At 29.4% G+C, this 21,913-nt stretch overlaps 1 protein-coding gene across 1 annotated transcript in view; it reads left to right on the top strand.

Moving 5' to 3' along the window:
- Positions 1 to 5,496: 5,496 nt before the first annotated feature.
- MSX1 (Msh homeobox) overlaps positions 5,497 to 21,913 on the top strand; it is a 37,670-nt gene continuing 21,253 nt past the window's right edge. The window contains exons 1-2 of the mRNA XM_051213542.1: positions 5,497 to 6,363; positions 13,008 to 13,139. Coding sequence (XP_051069531.1) covers positions 5,574 to 6,363; positions 13,008 to 13,139 — 922 coding nt within the window. The 5' untranslated portion in view covers positions 5,497 to 5,573. The remainder of the gene's footprint in view (positions 6,364 to 13,007; positions 13,140 to 21,913) is intronic.

The raw sequence follows: 21,913 nt of genomic DNA, 5'->3' as shown, positions 1-21,913 counted from the left end.
TAGAAGAAAAGATCGTTCCTATCAGTCATTCCTTTCTTATAGCTCTGTCCACCAACACCCCGTTTAAAGAATGTCGGTAAAATTTTCTGAACTTTATTCTCAAATATAATATCTACCCTTAAAAAGTATAATTATGAGAAAAAGTTGGATTCAATTACAATTGGTTAACAGATGTCTTCATTAAAATACTTTGGTTAAATAGTATCACATCTACAAAACAAACAAAACGAATAATAACAGTGGTTCAGTAGCAAAGGTTTACTATTCATTAGATAAATTTCCTTTGTAATTAAATCAATATCACTTATATTTTCGTATTTTCAAAGAATAAATTCACTTTTATAGCTATCAAATTAAGATAGAAGATTTTTAGAGATTGTTTAAATTGAAGATAACTTACATCAGAGAGTGAAATGTACAACTTTGAAAATGAATTCTTTGATGAATTCGCCGAAAAGAGAATTCTTCACTGAATTAATCTTTCTTTTCTTATCTGGCAATTTCAGATGTCCTACAATGTTCTATTCATTGAAGACGTATCTAGATATCATAAGATTATAGGAAATGAAATCTCCAATGAAAATTATACTGTTATATTAAAAATGCTTAGATATAGAAAAAAATAAAGTATGACTGAGAGGGTGGAGAAGATTTGTAGCTCAGGTTGATGATTTCGGTGGAGTTTTGTTCTCTGAGCTGAATAGTTTGGTCGTGGAGCTTTCATGATTATTCTCATACACATTCAGTGTAGATGAAATTTAAAAATGAAAAGCATTACATTGACTAATTTCAAATGTTTAACACTTTTTTTTCCTAAAGTGTAATATTTAATTAAGATGAACCTTTTAACAGAATTTTTTTTAAAAAAATAAACAAACAGTAAAAACAGATAATGAACATGTAAATTAACAATAATTTAACAGGTGAAAACTTTATATTTAACAAATATATTTATATATTTTTTCCTTTCTAACTAAAGTCAATCAAGTCATTATTGTATATTCTTTTATTGAAGGGAAAAAAGGGGAAAAAAATATACTTAGTTTATATAATTATAACAACAAGGGGATAACAATTATTATTATTCACTTCATTATTAGTATTGTTATTTGTGTCCTATTCCTCTCTCACTTTATAATTATATAGATTAATATATCTATTATTATTATTATTATTATTATTATTATTAACATAAATTTATAGGTGTGACAAGATTTTACCATAAATTTCGCTTATTCTAGTAGGAAAAGGTGTCTGTAAATTTTGCATTGTACATGCAAACATTATACGCGCATGTACAGAGATAGATAAATAGATAGATAGATAGATAGACAGACAAATAAATAAACATATCGACATATGCACATACACACATAGATACGTGCTACGATTGTCATACAATTCCAGCGTCAACGACTAGCATCACTAATTTTTTATTGACAATAGTGTATTCACTTTCTAGTAACGTTGACGATATACACATCAAATTATTTAACTAAAATATATAATATTACATTAGAGAGGAATATATATATATATATATATATATATATATATATTCACAGTTTTTGGTCTAGACAGATTCTTTCTTATGCAAAGGAATAAATAATGATAGTATATATACATATATAGTTTGTTTAAAGTCTTACGAGATAATGACAGTGGTGATGGTGTACACTGGTCCGTTTCCCAACATACCTACTTTGATTATTTCTTCCTATCCTGTTGTTACCGTTATCCTAATACCATTCCTTGTTGTTGGCGTTGACTTTGTTATTTGTTTCTTCTTTTTACTTTTAAAAAAAAAAATCAATTTCGCTAATTTCATACTAACCAGATGATGATCTTGTTAACAAAATATTCCATTAATATAAATAATTTTGAAAATTGTTAATTATTAACATGAATTATATGCTTATACATATGTATATACATACAATGGTGCATATATATATTGCTTAAATAAATGAATTTGGTTATAGTGTTACATTTTTAAAAAGAAAAAGACAGGAAAAATTATTAATGATGATATTCGTGATAAAAGTATTGAATGTAATGAGATAACAAGTATTTATGCACATATAAGATGCTTCTGATGAGGTTTGTAAAAGATGAAATCAAAGTTAGTTGAAAAGATGAGTTATTCCACTTTTCTTACAAGTTATACCTTGTCCTGTATGCTTGTGTACTTTCATTTAATATTTATATATGTATATATATAATGTCAGCAAAACGAAATTTTACTAAATTTTTGACACGAAATTAATGCTTTCGCAAATTTACATATTAATGCAATTACAATAAGTAATTAGGCTATTTTATGTAGTTTTAATTAGATGTTTCTTTAAAAAAAGAAAAGAAATACATATTACATGAATCTGGTGACAACTATAGTTAGTGAAGAAAAAACAGACTAATATTGTTGTCTGGTTCGAACATGAAACTTTGTGATAAGTGCATGTGTGTAATGTCAATTGATGTACTGTAGAAAAAAAATAAGACACTTGAACGTTTATTAGTTTTCGATATCAATATATGTATTCGGCTCGGATTTGAATTGGTCACTTTTTTTCCATGCAACAATTATTCACACTCACAAACATGTACACATAATTTAAACATTATATTGTAATATTCTGTAACTTCATAAGTTTATCATATTTACCAATTATTGCTTATTTAAGCCCATGATGATAATTGATATAAGATCTTTTACTTATCACTGTGTATTCACCAAGACAGTATTAATTATCTGATTAATATTAGAAAGAAATTCGTCGAATATTTCCAACAAGACCTGAACATCCTGGGTTCGATAACTGGTGGGATTGTGGGTGCATATGACTGAGCAGTCTCATTCTAGGATGAGTGCTTCCTGATTTTCTGTGATGTATTTGTCTATGATGAATACAACCTACAGATTAAATTAATTTCGACGAAACTTTTCTAACTATTATAATAAATATTTACGAGGGAAGATTTATATCCAATTAATATTCATTCCACTAGATATTCCTTTCATCTATTAATTTATGAAAAATTCAGGTATTGGTAATCTTGCTAAAGATAATCAAAACTTTACCATGAAATTTTGAGAATGAAGGGAAGTGTTATTGAAACAATGTTAGACTTATGAGAAAAGTCTCGATCATTTTATATGAAAAATATCCATTTAGTCTTTGTAAATAGCTCATAAATATTAAATGAATACATTAATCAATTCCTGAATAAAAACAAATAATATCCGGTATTTGGTGTTAGGCTCTTAAGAGTAGTTGCCAGGACACACTGAATCTAGGTTTCGTCCTACTTGGCAATTTTCAACAAGGTGCATGTGTGTGGGGTATGCTACTTATATGGACAGATATAAGTAGTGTGTATCAAAACTGGAAGTAGGACTCTTACTGACGGAAGAGAAACGTGACAACAAGATGTAAAGAACGATTGAGCTTATTTAAGGAAGACACGCAAACAATGTACTAAATATATTGTTTACAAATTTCACGAATGTAGTGTGTAATTTTGCTCAGTACAATAAATTGGTTCATTTTAACCAAGTCTATGTTCCTTACACATTTAATGTTGATAGAAAGGGTTTTTACAATGAATCCAACTAACGTTTCTAAGTCTTACAGTATTCGATGCCATCGCTGTATTATTCTAGCTGCGAATAACTTCCTGTATTATTGAGGTATTTACATCGGCTTATCGACAAGAAGGGACCTAAGCAAAGAACTTTCAGTGCCCTCACTATTGCAGGTTCACCTTACTGACCACTGTCTACCAGTAAGAAATATGGGTTCGAATAAATCCGACCGCCCAGTCTTAAAATCTGAGTTTAGGTGATGCTAATTTACTTAGATTAGTGACCACACTACACCCCAGTCAACATAATTCGATCAAAACTAAGGACTGGCCAAATACGATACCGGTCATCACTCAGTCAATAAACATTATAGCGTCTAATCTTCAATAATAGTTGAAAATTTTTTCCATAATGGCTTGAATATGACTATTAGGTCAGATGATTTGATACTGCCATATACTTAGTATAGATTTTAGACCATTGACGGTAATCTACCTGAATGACCAAGTGGCAGAGTCTCTGACAATGATATTGACGTTAACTGACCTAAATCTTTCCAAGACTAAAAGTCCATTCGATAATACAAACATATCTCATTAACGAGTCTCAGCAAAGACGAAATATAGCTCTACCATTCCTAGTGAATTCCCTTTAAATGTCTAAAATTATGTGGGTTATTTCATTAGTAAAATAAGTAGTACCACTGATCATGATATTTTTTTACTTTGGGATCAAAACAACTGATGTACAGCAATCGATGAAATGTTTTAGTCAGCATCATTTACTGTCCAAGCAATTATATTTGTTATCCATTGGTAATAGATTTCCAAGCTAAAAGTCAACTGGTTAGTATCTCACTATAGCCGTCAACATTTTTTACTTGTATGGTATTCATTATTTATTGTAAACATTTAAACATTTCGTTTGTCATTGTTCAGGACTGAAGTGATAAGTCACTATTGGTATATGAATTACTTGAATGTATGACATTACCCAGATTGTCAGAGTGATAATAATTTAGATATTGGTTAATCACGAAATCTATCCCTTTCATTTCATTGTTCTATGCTTAACATTATAGTACCAATGCACTTATTAATTCCAGCTTAATTTCAAATATATAGACTTCAAATAATTATTTTCGTCATAATGATTATTATATATTATTATAATTATTAGTGGGTTTATTCAGTATTATATTTTTGGTACATTACTCATTATCATAATTTTCAACTACTTATATTATCAGTTAATCGACTCATGAAATTAGAGACTCCATTATGAATTCATTTACACTGATTCATTTACAGTGATCGTGAGAATCGACCAGGGAACCCTAATTCCAATTTATTGAGTTCAAACTCCATTTATCGCTAATACGCAGTCAGAAAAACTTATTAATCTGAACTATTTTCAGTCATAGATTCTACGTAACTTACTCTGTACACTAAATCGTAATAGTAATTAACCGGGTAAATGAAGATCTAAATGTTTATTCAGTAACATGTAAAAGATTTATTACTAACTAAATAATTTCACTTATAATTTGGGTCTGTGAGACTTAAAATTAATGAGTAGATTCTGGTAATTATAATTTCTGATTTCATGATGTAATAAATCATATACCAAATATTCGCTATTCAAATCTTTCTTTACCGTAGCATCTGTGAAAACTGTCAACAAACAGTTTATTTTCTAAATTCCGCTCTAATGTACCTAAACCTTCTTCTACTTACTGTAAGAAATTTCATTGGCTACATTTACTAGATGGATAAAAATTTTACTCAATTATTATTGGTTGACATGAAGCGCTTAATTTTTTATTTACATCATATTATTTTATTTTGATTGGTCGCCTATTCAACAACTAGCGTTCTTTTGTTTATTGAATTAGAAAACGAAAATTATTTAATTGTAAAATCAAAAATTACACGTTGATTAATAAATAATCATAAAATTCATAGTGATCATTATTATTTTCAACAAAATGTTGAATAACTCAATGGATTATGAGAATATGGAAGATATCTTACCGAACACATCAAATTATTTTTCATATTGTAACCAGCATGTGGATATAAAAACTCATGACAGTAATTTGAGAAATATTCAAACAGACAATGAGAATACAGTCATGACAAAAGCATCAAAACAATTACATTTTTCAATAGATGCCTTGCTAGATGATGACGATATTGATGGCAATGCTAATGATGAAAGTGGTGACAATGATGATGATAATGCTAATGATGATGATGATGACGACAATGATGGGGATAACGAAAATATCGACAATGACAGTTGCAATCATTGTCGCAATCTGGTTAATTCTGACGAAAATAACTTAGGGCTCAAGAATTCTATTCATCCAGAAATCGACGGTAATAATTGTAACAGTAGTAACAGCGATAATAATAACAACCACCATTTCAACAGAACCACCTCGTTATTCAATGAAACTAAAGTCAATAGTAAAAAATCGCATGGTAAAGCTAATCATAATAATGGAAGTGAAGAAAAGTTTACCAATAAGCTTAAAAAACATCATGACGTTAAATCATCAAGAATAAATCAAAATAATAAGATTTCTACAAGTTCACCATTCTATAATTATTCAAGCAAAGATACTACTGACAATAATATGAATAATAGTAATCATATTGATAATGAAATAAATCATAATCAAATGTCTTATTTTAAGAAGCATAACTTTTTTAATTCATTACACGAATTATCATTTAATGATTATTTAACATTTGGTAATAGTGCAATTGGATGTAAGTCAGTGAAATTTACCCTTCCTATTTTTATTTTCCCCCAATTTTAATCATAATATATACAGGAAACTAAGATATCTTATTGTAGTAATCTAATGATAACATTTTCAGAATTTAATTTCATCTTGGCAGGCCATACGGAGTGATATTCGGATTAACGATCTTAGGATACATCGTCAAATATCCATTTAACACTAAATGGAATACTGTTTTTAGCCAAAAGAGTAACTATTTATTTCAGTTTTCAAGCATGCAGCGATTTAAATTCAATAGGTTTGTGGAAAATGTGCCTGGATATTTGAAGTGGAAGGTACTGGATTTGAATATATATGTGAACATTAACACTGAATTGTAGGTAGTTCCAGCTGACGAGTCCCAAATAGGACGAAACATGGTATTTATTCCGCTGCTAGTTACTATCACACTGCATGAAAAAATTTAATCAGTCATTTTCTCCTTGATTGGTTATGAAAATAGTGAATTCACTTTAGTTTAATGAAAATTTCTAGTATGAAATTCATTATCTTCAAGTTTAGTTCTGATTAATCCATTATTAAATTCTTGAGTGATCAGCAAAATTGTAACAGGCGGTTTATTAACGATCGAAGTAATTGGTTTTCAACAATCAAATCATGCCTTACGACTTAGCTTCATCTACTTCAGCTTGAATAGTGGGTTAGTGTCGTTAAACCATCTTCACAGGAAATGTAACTTCAAGCCAAGTATATTAATCTATCCTTAGTAAATAAGTTATGTAAAGTTGGTTCGATTCAGTAAGTTTGGTCTTAATAAAAATAGATACTTAACAGAATAGAAATAAATAGTTGTGAGAAAAATCAATAAACTTTTCTGTTAGAATATAATTTATGTGTATTTGCTGAATGTTAAATTGTATAAATGCAATTGCTTGGAATGTAAATATCATTAGATTGTCTATGACTGTTTTGGACCTAAAAGTAGTTGATAATTTAATAATTTTATCGGTGATAGTTTGGTGATCACAACATACTAGTATTAATTTATTTGCCAAGTAAAGATTTGTGTGTTTGGCTCCAAGTAATACTCCAAATGTGACAGCTAATGATATTATCCGATTGCCCAAGCAGAAGCAGATTGAACGAGGTTCAGACCTGTGACTCAGTGGCTAAAATTTGAACGTCTTAACCAGTGAGTCACTTTTCAACATACAACATACGGTTTTCGGTTGTGTTTTATATTCTAAATTATACAGTTTAATTTGACAGCTTTCATTGTTATTCTGGACACACATCTTCAAATCTTACTTTATGCAGACATACACTTTCCAGTTATTCCACAATAGTTACGCCAGTCCATCCCAATGGTCTTGCTTGCAATTGGCTGCCTTAGTGGATTTTGTCTTCTTCATTTTTCCTCGTATTCATGCTGACCATTATTTCCGGCCGACCTCAACAAGTGACTTATGTGGCGCATAGATATTCTGTACCCCTTTGTACAAATATTAATGTGCTCAAATAAATAAATCAATCAATCAACAATTAAACGACATGACCCAAAGATACCGCACCACTAAAAGACTAGAGGTCAACTAGCAAAGACAGTCAACATGAATACAAAGACAAACGAAGACGACGAAATCCACTAAGACAACTAACCACAAAGAAGACCATAGGAACGAACTGATGTAACCATCGTGGAATAGCTGGAAAGTGCTCTTCTACATGAAGTAATCTTCAAAAATATGTCCAGAATGACAATGAAAGCTCTCAAATTAAACCGCATAACTAAGAGAATACAGCACCACCAATGGCATCCATTCGTAGACGTAAATGATGACTATCATTTCCATAGTGTATAGTTTTTAATTAGACAACTTTTAAGGCCAGAATCTTGCACATTCATCTTCTAGTTCGAACAACCAATTGAATAAATAATCCTGTGTAATTAATAAAAGAACAAACTTCCAATTATTTATTTTAATGATATTAAAAATGTTTAGGAATGTAATGTAGTTTACATATTATGAAAATTATTTGCCATACAACACATATTTAATCTTATAAGTTCATCAGAACGGGCCGCAGTGTAGACTATAGTGTTTTACTTTACATCAACTGTGGGTATTTTTCATATCGTTATTAATATGGGTTTGAACTGTGTCGTTTTTAATTTTCAGCTCAATGTACAGATAAGTAGTCATTTGAAGTGAAAGTTACTGAGTTCGAACATCAGTAGTCACATCCATCTTATGAGTTATCAACAGGACGAAACAAATCTCCTAAAATCCACAACAGATCCATTCTTAAAATGCGTTTTTTTGCTTATTTTGTTAAACTTAAAATATAAAGTGTATACAATGTCACTGTATCCTTACAACTGATGTGCAAATGTAGAAATTTTAATATGTAAAATATTTTATCCACATGTTTCTTCTTCTTCATTGAAACCTATTTTGCTAACTTTTGAGATTATGGTTTAGCAAACAGACACACATTTGTTACACCATCCATTGATCGATTAGTTCAGTATTAACATCTCAAACTATGAAACTAAGTGACTCGGATTTGAATCCCAAAAGAAGCATTAGTTCACGTAATACTACAGATACATCTTGCCAATGAGTACCAACTAGCACGGTACATATGTCCAGGATTTTCTGCTAATTGCCTCCAACCGCCTATAATTTCAACATAGTGTAGGCGATATAGAATTACTTAGAATAGTGGCCAAATTGTAATATAAAATTCGATTAGCACCAATGACTAGACAAATATAGCATTGGTTACTGTTTAGTAGTCAATCAACAGTACGTTTGTTCGTATGATGTAGTCATGCTCTCTTTGTACGAGATTTTCACTACTGAAGTCGAAATAGATAATGATATCATTAATAGCATTGGACGGTCGACCATCTATGTCACCAATTGACTGGAGTTGAGATCATACTATTGGACACGCAGCATTAGCTACGAGACTTCAGGTTGTACCTTCAATCGTTGTTGGATTCGTTGATGAAAATTCAGAGGCGTTCCATACTAAGGCGAAACAGTTCTACAGGGCTTTCTGATCTTCAATAGTAACTGTGTTATTTATCTATGTTACTCCTGTTACTCCTCATGAATCATAAGCCACCGACTAGGGTTTTCCAGTAATGTCAATCTTTTAAAGTAATTCCAAGCATGATGCTACGTAATCATGATGTTGAAATATTCCTTCCATTACATAGTAAATTTAGTCCCAAAATTAATAGATGAATATGTATTCAATATATGGCTTTGATCACACAGATTTTAATGAATTAACATAGATGAGAGTACGCGGTTAATTATCGACTCGATTTATTGTAGTGCACTTTGAACTTGCAGCTCTCTAAACGGTTGGATTATCTTGGATGTGCCTACTATCAATATGAAATAAATATATACCTCTTCAGCTGATACTTTTCCTTCTATGTTTTGCATCTTTTAATTTCTTATCACTCTGTCCTGAAATGATTTATGTTAATTTGAACCAGTACACATTCGTATCATGTTTTATGATAACTAGACTTTACTGAGTAAATGGTTTCCGCTACAAAATAATAGCAAATCAGGATTCCGTAAAAACAGAGAACATTGGATATCTATTTTTATTTTAAATTAAAGCATCTCAGCAATGTCAGTCTACAACCTCACACACATATGATCATATGACCCATGAATTTTAAAAGTCTTTTGGTGAATTGATAGATAATTCCCATTTAAACACTATAAATTAAAACAGGAAGTTCAGCGAAGGGATCTCTTTTCAACGAATTTATTATCAAGCTGTACAATCGTATATATATATGAAATTTTTTTGTTAAAGTACTAATTCCATGAGGAAATATGAACACGAATAACCAAGATGACGTAATAGAAAGAATTCTACTATTGTCGTCATCTTTCAAATACATGATCACATTTTATTAGTTCGTAACCTTAACCTCAGCTAATTGGTCTTTATACTAATTTTATGGATAGATCTGATGATTTATTCCCAATTCGAATAACTCTAGAAATTACGGTTTCACAATCAGACTTGTGAAGAATTTCGCCATACCCTCATCGCCACATCCATCTTATCATTTATCAATACTTCATTGTAGTTTATGAAGATGTTTTGCATATATATATATATATATATATATATATATATCATTTTATGAAATACATTCAATCGTTCCTGTGACAATATTGTTTATCGTAATTATTAATTAATAAATATATTACTAGTGTGATTAAAATAATTACTGACCTGTGAATGAGTTCAAATTATAACAATTTTATTGTTATATAAGAAATCAAAACTTTACTGAATATGTTTATTAAATTAATTACTGTGAATAGTAATAATGAGTTTATGTGTTGATTAACTATGTAATTAAACATCCTACTTTCCGGTATATATATACATATGTATATATAATCTCTTTGATTATTGTAAGTTATTCCGCTTAGTTTCATATTTATATATAATTGATGACTTTCATTGAATTGTTGTTTCACACAAATAAACAATATGAACTGAATTCAGTTCAGCTTGCATAAAGAATTGATTCATTTTTGAGGAGAGTGGTGAATTTCTAATACACTTGTCATCATAATTAAATATTTTAAATTTTCAGTTCGTCATGACAATATATAGAAGGATCATTGAGAAAAATGAAGATATACATTGTATTAAAACGAAACAGTTATCTAGTGCTCTCTAGTTTTCATTGTTACTTCAATTAATCTGTGATGAGTAATACCCACAAATTAAAATGGTCACTAAAAAAATCTTTCTTTAATTAAAAATCAAATAGTTATGTTCCATTTGTTTTCCTTTTCATATGAGGAATATCTTGAAACAAACTAGGTTGTGTTGGTCCCTTTGTGTTGAGATCTACTCTACTCGCATACATTCAGTTTTGTTTTCTGTCAGACAAATCGAGGGGGGGTTAAATTTTAATTATTATCAGTTGATTTTACATACTCAGTAATCCAATTAGGTATGTGTTTAGTTAACTCAGTAGATTTGGTTTTTACTGCATACGTATAAATAAGAAAGAAACGTTTAAATTCGCAATCTTTCCTTAGAAGAAATTATTTCTTCGTACAGTAAACTACTGCTTATTTAGAAAATAGTAATTACGCCTTAGTGAATATCGTGAAGATGATATTTTTATTAACATAATTTATGAAGTAATTGTTAGTTGATCTTAAGATTATGGATCGATTGTTTAGTGTTCAGCGCATCCAAATTTCACTCATTTGGTTGTGAGCTCAACCATTGCTTTAACTAGTCCTGTTTTAAGTAAACGGATCATATAACTAATTGTCATACTTAACGTTTTATTCAAAGCTAAGCGTAAAAACCCATAATTAGTTAATAAATTACATCTTAATTGATCGATTTGTTATTAATATATAGTGAATTCGGATTAATTTTATCCACTGGTGGTTGAGTAGTATCACAAGTTCCCATACACATCTTGTATGTTGTGCTTGAGTAAACAAAACTTAAAGTCATTTATAAATCTCATATGAACATAAATACAACTTGCACGCAACCTGTGTTCATTGGGTATTAACTAAAGTTCTATCATTTAGCTCTCAGTATTAGTCGATTGTAACTAGTGCGTTAATTGATTTAACATTACAGTTTACTTTCTTAATAATATATGGGTAAAAACACTAGACAAGTTATTGCCAACTTAATTTTCATGATGTTTAATACGCTTTAGTGAATACATCTCTAATATTCAGGAAAGATCCAAGGTTGCGACAGTTCTTTACGACATGTTATTCAAGTGTTGACAATTTAATCATCTGACCTCATATCCAGTTTGTCAGCTCCGAAAACAGACGGAAATATTATCGGGAGATAGATGAATAGATTGAACTAAAGGAATGAAAGGCATTCACTTGTGATTCTTTACAATATTTCATTCACAGTTTTGCATATTATTAGGGAACTATTTGAGATTTTATATTTTGTCTATTTCCAGCCTATTTTTTTATAAAAGAGCGGATAGATGAGACATTTAATAGGTACACGCAAAATATAAATTCCCTACACATTGGCTTATATAATTTATGGGTTGATAGTAGATTATCACAAATTTCCTGAACGTATTCTCATGAAAGTCCGTAAACTGAGGCGAACAAGACATACGACACGAATATCAACTCAATAGCTACTCATAAATCCTACATTGAATAACACTATAGAAGTAAACTGACATTCAAAAAGATTAAGACGCTAATCGATCATTGAATAGTTTTGTGTTGTAATGTCAAGTTGTTTGTATTATAAATAGTCACTCACCCCTCATATTGCTCAACGATGATATCTTTGGCTGGTTAAGTTTCATGAGGAACATCATTTTTCATCAAAATGTTCCAAATAGCATGATATATATTTCCGAGCCCTTGTCTTGATTAACATCAACGATATCAAATGAAGTATATCACGATATTTAGTGTCTTAGAGACTACTAGCCACATCGGGATTTGATTAAAAAAGTTGATTAACACAACACTAATAATTGATGTGCGATCACCGCTTGTTTTACGTTGAATATATTTTTACAAATTAGTTCTTCACTCATATACTTATTTATTTAATAAAACAAGTTGTTTTTCCCTAAATTTCTATTTTTAGCTCGACCTATTCCACAAAAGTGTACATTACGTAAGCATAAACCAAATCGTCGACCAAGAACTCCATTTACAACTCAACAATTATTAGCATTAGAAAGGAAATTTCGTCAAAAGCAATATTTATCTATTGCAGGTTGGTTAATTTATTAACATTATTATTAATTATAGTTCACACATACATTTCATTGTCTTTTTGAAGCATATTCTCAAAGTTTGATTTTCCTCATTATCATTATCACTACAATTATTTCATTTCCTTTGCTGTTCATCTTCTTGTGGTTTTATGATACGGTAACTCGGGCTAACGTGTATTTGTACCAAGCTGTACTCTGACTATGAGAAACTTATTGTTATTATTATTATTTTTATTATCAATATTGTTCTGAGTACTTTTTTTATGTATGAGAAATGTCTATCACGTTTACTGCTTGTTCAATACAAGAAAACCAGTTTCATGTTATTGTAGCGATAAATATGTGTGCAGAAATCAATATTACTAGAAACTGTATTTAGTATTCCTGTGTGTATGAGTGTGTAATATGAAGCTTTCTAAATTTAATGGCCATCATTTAGAAAGTATGTTTCTATAGTTGAAACTTTATCTTTCGATAATTAAAACTGGTTTGATCTCAAAAAATAATGGATTTTATGTATATTGAAGTAAACGTCTCATTACAATATGTATTAAAATTAGTGCAGTTATATAAACGATTCTTCTCAGTCCCTCATTTTTTTTCCGTATGACTTCTACTGAAAACAATTCCAATATGCGTGTGATTGATGTTATTATATATATATGTTAACATTTCTCTTACAGATTAATTTAAAATGCATGAGTTCTCTGTTAATGTGTAATAATGCTCCATGTAACTGTAACTGTAAAACATGAAAGTCTTGAGTACGATCTCTAGGGGAGTAGTAAGTGGGTTCTACTAAGAAGTTACAACCAAAGGTCAAATAACTGTCATCTACTCTTTATTTTCCAGTGATATCTCAAACGAACACCAAACTATTATACATATATCAAGGAGAATAAATCAAATATTACCTAAACTCACTAAAGTCTTTACTCTAGTTTCTCCTTATCGATCAACGTTTTATTAATGTCGAAGACAATTTTATATATTCACCATAAATCTATTGTATACCATTACGACTCAATATTTCCTACATGTTATCTTATTACTACCTGTTTTATTGTTTCCTAAACTATTTAAAAATACACTTCTATACAAAAGTAGAACCTTGAAAACTTTCATTATTGTTAATAGTCAACTTTTAGACCAGATTATAAAAATGTTTGTTGATGGAAATCTGACATTGGACAAACAACCGATTACAATATTATTTCCTCAAATAAAAGTCATTTCTTATTACCGATATCTTTATTTACACTACAGCAAAGAACAACTTTCAAGCACATTAGAATTTGTTCATGTACAGTAAAATACTAAAAGCTTTAAGACCTTCAATAGAACTCAATCATCACTGAAGGCTAGACAAATATGTCAGCGTGAATATCTTACCACTAAAAATGGGTCTGTCATTTCTTTAATATCTCATTAGTAACGTGTCTAAATAGGACACTGGGTGGCGAGAATTAGAATTTCACAGAGCACATTAGTATCCTCAATATTTCAGATAATTTTCTCTGGTGATTTCCAACTAACAGACAAAATAAACACAAATTCTTGTAAATTCCTACCAAAATTAGATAATTTTACCAATACTTACTAAGTTGCAGATAAAAGTTGTAACTTTATAGAATCTGTTCAACTAGATGCAAAATTAGATTGAAAATATAAAATCACTGTAGCGTTTACATATAACACAGGAATCTTAGAAACGAAACTAGAGTTCATCATTTTGTCATTAATCACTAAAATATTATCAAAATGTTTTTCACTATATATTAATTATTATCATAGTGTTCGACTAAGATTACTAAGATTACAAACCGATCTAAGTTAGATAACTATTGAAATCAAAAAGGACTAGTCAATCATTCTACTCCTGTATGAAACTCTTCAGTACTGTCCATTTACGATCTCATAACTAAGAATCGATTATTATTGTGATTAGAAAATATCTAATATATATTAAACTAGATTAGTTTCTTCATCATGAACATTTATATCACTAACAGGAAATAAAACCTCTTTCACCATTTAATCATAATCAAAAAAAAATTAACTGTTGAATAGTGTTCATTTTATATATCCATCTAAAATAATTTTATATCATATATCATAGGGAGATTTTTATTCATGTGATTTATGTTCACTTTTAATAAGTCCATCATCTTTTTTTAAAAAAAATAAAAATACATCTCATCTAAATATATTACTCATATAATCAAGCCTACAAATAAATAATGGTAATAATACATGATTACTACTTAGGATTATTTACTATTATTACTATATCAACATGATTATTACCATTATTATTATTATTATTATTATTATTATTATTATTATTAATGGATTGTTTACTCTGTGTACTTATTACTTAGAATAGCACTCAGTTTATTTAACGATTCATTAATAAATTAAATCATTTGATTAATTTCTCCTTTAAAGCTGTGAAAAAAATTTCTCCTATTATAATATAATAATAATAATACTGTTTATCCTATATGATTATTATTTAATGGGAAATATCCTTTCTTTTCTTTCTGTAATTTAAACAACAACAACAATTAGGTCAAATCAATTAATTATATTTTTATCCATTACTTAGTCAACTATGAAATGGTTATCATATTCACAAAACCCCTCTCTTACTACTTATTTATTTTGTTGATGTTTTTGCGTTGTGTTAAACAACAGTGGAATAAATTAAACAAATGACACATATTTTTTTAATTATTAGATATGTTCATAATGTATTCAACTATTTTTATCTTCAAAGTTGAATTGATGAATTAATTTAAGTTAGATCACGATTGAAAACCCGAAAGCACTGGATGATTGTTTCATTCTAGTATGGAGACTTCTCAGGAGTACACATTCATGATCTCATACTAGGGTTCGAACTCAGAACATTCGATCTATTATCTTATTATACGGATTAATATCATGTTTAACTGTGGTTAGAGGTTTGTACTTAGGCTTTCGGTATGTTGTTAGTTTTAGGAAAGTATAACTGAAAACATAGGCTTAACATTGAGAGTCCACATAGTTAACACATTGTAAAAGCAAAATGAAATATTAGTTAGATACTGAATAAGCATGCAGAATGATAAAACAGGTTGATAGCAATTGAAATCTCATAACCATCCGTTTAATTAAATCTGTTAATCTAGATTGAAAATATAAAGTTCTGAATATTTAAATGAGAATATCTCTGAATATAACATTGAATGATAGGTGTTAAAATCCTACAAGGATCATCAGTTCCCTTAATATTGTACACAAGTCTTGCTGATTATTATTTATTAATACCATTAATGTATTTATTCAATATTATGTTTTTTGTACAATATGGAATTCTGAGCAAAAAGTATTTCCATAAGTTTTCTATTCTTGTTTCTTGACCGATCCTGACGATAAATAGTAAACGATCTCCAGTTAGATGTCAGCAGTTCAGGAATCGATATCTGAATAATATTCATTTTTTTCAATTCATATTGCTAGCCACCACGATGTCTCTGAATCTACTGTTTTGTAACTTGTACAGCGAAAAGTTGCAAAAGTTCCATAAATGCTCCTGAATAGGTTATGAGATTAGTAGACAGAATGATGTGTCAGAAAAACGGATAACTTGTTAAAATATATCAAGATGTAAGGAACAGGTAGCTCAGATATTGAAAAAGGTCGCCGTAACCGCCAGAGTGAAAACTGACGCGAAAATCAGATTCTCGGATTCATGTCAATCTCTTGGCGATCATCTAACATTAAATGTTAGTACAAAAAGTCATGTACAACTGACTGTCTACTGTATCGCTTGATAAAATATTTATTTCATCAAAAGAGTGATGTTTAACACCACACACAGTATTACTCCTTTTTTCGATAAAGTTGATTCTCTCAATAAATACAGATTATTTTAATATATTAGAAAATCTAATTGATGTGATTACGATTCTTTTGATCAGATTTAACATTTCTGTATGTGCATGTGAATTATTGTAAGAAATTTTATCTGTGTACATTAATGTATGTGAGAACCTCAATCATAAATGTGGACATAGACAGTTTATCATTTTACTTCATACTGTTCAATTCTTACTTTTTTTTGACAATAACAACTTTATCGTCATGATCAACATACGTTATCGAAGTAATTTTTTTTAAGAAAATAAACAATCTTTACTCATAAATGTTTCATGTTTTACTGATCTGTGTTTTTATCTTTTATCTGTTAACAGATAAAGTTTTTTGTTTCATCATTTTTCACACTACATCATTACAAGGTGATTTCTTTTGTAAAAAAAAAACCTGTTCTTTATCATAGTGCGCATGAAAATGACGAAACAAGTTATTTAACCATCTACATCAATAATATGAACATAATTTGACACTGAACATACTTACTACACTCTTTAAGCTGAAAATATGATTTCTTAGTGTTCTCTATATATGTCTGTATATGTTTACATGTGTAAAGTATACCTTTCTTCTTACATGTTTAAACATACCCTATGGAAAGACGGGTATAATTAACCCTTGTATTTAAAAAATATATTTGAGGAAATTGACTTATATTTCAGAAAAAATATATTTAAATTGATCATCATTCATTACCGTTATCACTTTGAATCTTTTCCGTTCATTGTGCACATCCATGTTTATGTTTGTATGTGTGTGTACATATCATTATCATTGTTCCATTATTGTTCATGTGATTGATTATGTTAGTACACCGGTAGGCAGTTTGTTATTATCGTGTATATGTATGTGTATATTAGTGATATACAATTAAGTGAAGGTAAATTTTCCATGTCCTACCTTCATAATTTTTGGTTAATTTGTGTTTTGGCGATTTTCTTTCCATGTAAATTCTTTTCTTCCCCCTTAAACCATTACTTGTCACTCTTACCTCTCATTGATATTATTCCTCCTCCCAATTTTTCCCCACCTCCATGTTTTCATTTTTAAATTGAAGACAATCGGTAAAATAATAAGTTGAAAGAATTTTCAATGTTTGTTTTTTTTCTTGAAATTGTAGTATACAGTGTGTAATTAACTTCATTGAGTAAAATATAATGAACGTTTTCCTTTTATTTAATTTTAAAGTAAATGAGAAGGGTGAGAACACACAACGACAAAAACTTTACTGAATGTTGATTGATGTTTTCCATGAAAACTACCATTTAACAGAAAAATATATATAATATTGTCGTTATTTTCAAAACATAATTTGAAGGCAGTTACAGTTAAAGTGAATGTCAATGAGAATTAGAGAAAATGTCTAATGATATTCATTGTCTTCTCCTTCTTGATCCATGGTATTGAACTATTCAAATAATTTTGATAAAGAGAAATATCTATTGATATATACATATTAACATGGTAGTGTAGTTTGTTTTACTTCATTTTAACACACATACATGCATATTAAACACAAATAAAGGTATATCTGTACATGTATACATACATATGGAAATAGATACTCAATGAATTCATTCACATGGACAAAATAAACTGATGATATAAACTGTCAGATAAGAAATTTGTCATTTAAGGTAAACAGTTTTAAATATTTTCTATAAATAACCAGAAATGGAATAGTGGGATGGATGTAGTCAGTTTTTTTTATATTGTAGAGAAAGTTATGCAGAAGGAAAGCACTCTTGGCCATATGAAAATGAATATGTCGATGACTTAATGTAAACAAATGACGAAATGATGTTGATTAATAGTTATATGGATTGTTTCGTTCACTGTTACAAAAACAAACATGTGACTAAGGTCAAAGGCACTTGATGAAACATTTTAATCTCTCAAATAAAAGAACATTTTTTTGCTATGAAATTTAATTTAATTTCTAAATTATTTAAAAGGATAAAGTTTTGTTTATATAATTCCAACATCGAATGAGTATCACTCATTTGTTTTCGCTAATGAAGATAAATTAATCTCAGGTTAAACGTTTTTGTCAAATTTCCCGCATCACAGTTTAATTTGTGTTTGAATCAACCAATTGAGTCAAAAGCGGTATATAATAAATTAACTGGATGCCGGCTCAGTGGTCTAGACGTTAAGCGCGAAACCGATAGATCCTGGGTTCGAATCTCGCGGGGCGGGATCGTGGATGCACACTGCTGAGGCGTTCCACAATAGAACGAAACGACTGTCCAGTGCTTCCAGGTTTTCCATGATGGTCTAGCTTCAAATGCCTCATGATATCAACTATTAAAATTACTATAATATCCACAAGAAGCCCCTTCTGATATTAATTGAAACATATTTGTCCCATTTTCGTCAGTAAAGCTTAAATAATATACTACAACAACAATACTACTAGTAACAATAATAATAATAATAATTATTATGTTCCGTGCTTTATATCAGCTTTAACTGACTTAGTGATCTAAAGCTATTGTGGTTAACTATACGCAGTCGTAACTGAATAGTTCCCGTAGATCTCAGGCGTTAACAAATCACCTACTCATTGCTTGAATTCGTGATGACATTTTAGGTGACATCAGTTTTTGGTGAACATATTCCTGAACTTGTGCAAGTCTCCATAAGAATAAGTTCTTGAAATAAGAATAACAGTTCTATGCTATGAAATGAAAAGATAACTTTTTTCGGCTCCGTTTTTTAATCTAGAAATATTTCCAAATATTTTAGGTGAATAGAAAATTAAATGAGGTTTGATAGTATAGTTGAAAAGTAGTTGCTGTGGTACAGTTCCAACCATTCCTTATGTCCTTTTAAATCATAAGAAAAATGTCTTCTGTGAATTCTTTTTTTTACTCAGTGATACAACGGGTTGTTTTAATCATTTAATGACTTGTAAAGATTCTGCTGCAGTAAGGAAACTCAGTTAGTTTCTTTGTGTTTTTCTCTCAAGCTCATTATATAGAATGACAGAATTATTCTTTTAGAAAATCTGTATAGATAAACAAGAATACCCTAGACTATAAGATGAATATTGCTCCATATTTTTAATTTAATAATCTCATTTATTCCTTATTGATAATATTCCCCTTTCTTATAGCTAAGCACTGTGAACTGGATAAAATTATTTCCTTTTTGTCTAATTTTCATTTTGTAATTATGTATGTTGTAGAAAATTGGACCGTACTGTGTCAGTTGTCTTGATTTTGACTGAATGACTAACTAATCTGTTCCAGATTTGTTCAATATTTTTCAGAGACAAATAATAAATGGTTAAAAATGTAATCTAAAATGTAAACACAAGTTTTAATTAAAGTCGTTTCATCCTATTTGGGACTGGTCACCTGAATGTACCTAGATCTCAATGTTGATATTAACATTGACATTTGAACACAGCACATTTTATTTTAAACACACAACACGTTATCCACTTGGCTACAAGATGGTGTAACATATGAATTTCTCTTTAATTATAAGTATTTATATTTTTCAGTTGTTAATGTTAAGGACTGATAATCAATATCCAAATCTAATTAAGACCTGATGAAGATTTTCCAACAGAGTTTGCAAGTCTTAATATCAACTACAGTAAAATAAAATCCTTACAAGTAATGCAGTGTAAATACGTGGGTGAAGTTTTAGAACCATCGTTACTTGAATACATGTCATCATAATAGACTTGTCATGTCTCAATGTAATAATCAGTCAGTACAGATGAATCATTTATTTATTTATTCAGTTCTATTTACCACCAATAAGGAAATGTTTAGTTTATTACGTCATAATTCATAAATAAAGTCAAGTAGTATAGAATTTGGTTACTATGTTGTCCATTCATCTCATTAATTAAACTAATCTTTATGCACATATGTAATGGAAGGTAACTTTCTAGATGTTGCTCTCCTTCCGTTATCCATCTCTTTGCATATATATATCACCATACCAAACATTGTTCATTTATGACAAACTAATCTCTTAATGCTATTATTATCATATCATAATGGCTTTTTGTTCGCCTGTGTGTACATATTATGTAATATCTAATAATTGCAGAATTAATGATGAAACTATGCGCATATGTGAATGTATGAATCTGTGTGCTATAATAAGATGGATTGAAAGGGTCGTTTGACGGGGGGTGGTATAGTTGTGATGCATGTTTTATATCACATTATTTTTGCTATTTATATGTTAATTATTTATCAATTCATATTGATGAAATAATTAACTGATATCTCTATTAAGTTTATTTAAGATAAATTTATTTCGTCAGTTGCTCTAGTTTACTGTTTCATTTTTTGTATGACTTTCTATGATGCGAACGACAACCATTCTAATGATGAGTGTTCATATCTTGAAATTGATTGACATTTACATAGTTTTAATCTAAGTCATAGTAACTAACCCACATGTAATTAAATATATACAATTTCAAAATAAACATTATACATTCATAAGAAGTATTTAATAAAGAGTTAAACGAATTATAAAACTGACCACTTAATCATTTATTAAATAAGATTTGAAAAGTTTACATTGATTGATCTCTCCACTCTCTCCGATTGTGACAGGTTGAAATCATGCAAGAACCAACAATTTCCTCGGACTTACTGATGCCAACTAATATGAAACCTAGATTTAAAATTTTCTATCCGTCTCCTTCAATCAAATAAAATTTAAATTCTAAAGTGATACTCGTGACTTGGGTTGAGATCACACAGGGTGCAACAGTTCCTTCAAAAATATAATAAGTTTTTCTGATGACTGTCTACGATCACATTACATAATGTAGTCAACAATTAGACTAACATCGAAACTGTATTGTAAATGGTCTTGA

The sequence above is a fragment of the Schistosoma haematobium genome, chromosome 3 (assembly GCF_000699445.3).
Source record: "Schistosoma haematobium chromosome 3, whole genome shotgun sequence".
Classification (NCBI taxonomy): domain Eukaryota; kingdom Metazoa; phylum Platyhelminthes; class Trematoda; order Strigeidida; family Schistosomatidae; genus Schistosoma; species Schistosoma haematobium.
This window is presented reverse-complemented; position numbering and strand designations above follow the sequence as displayed.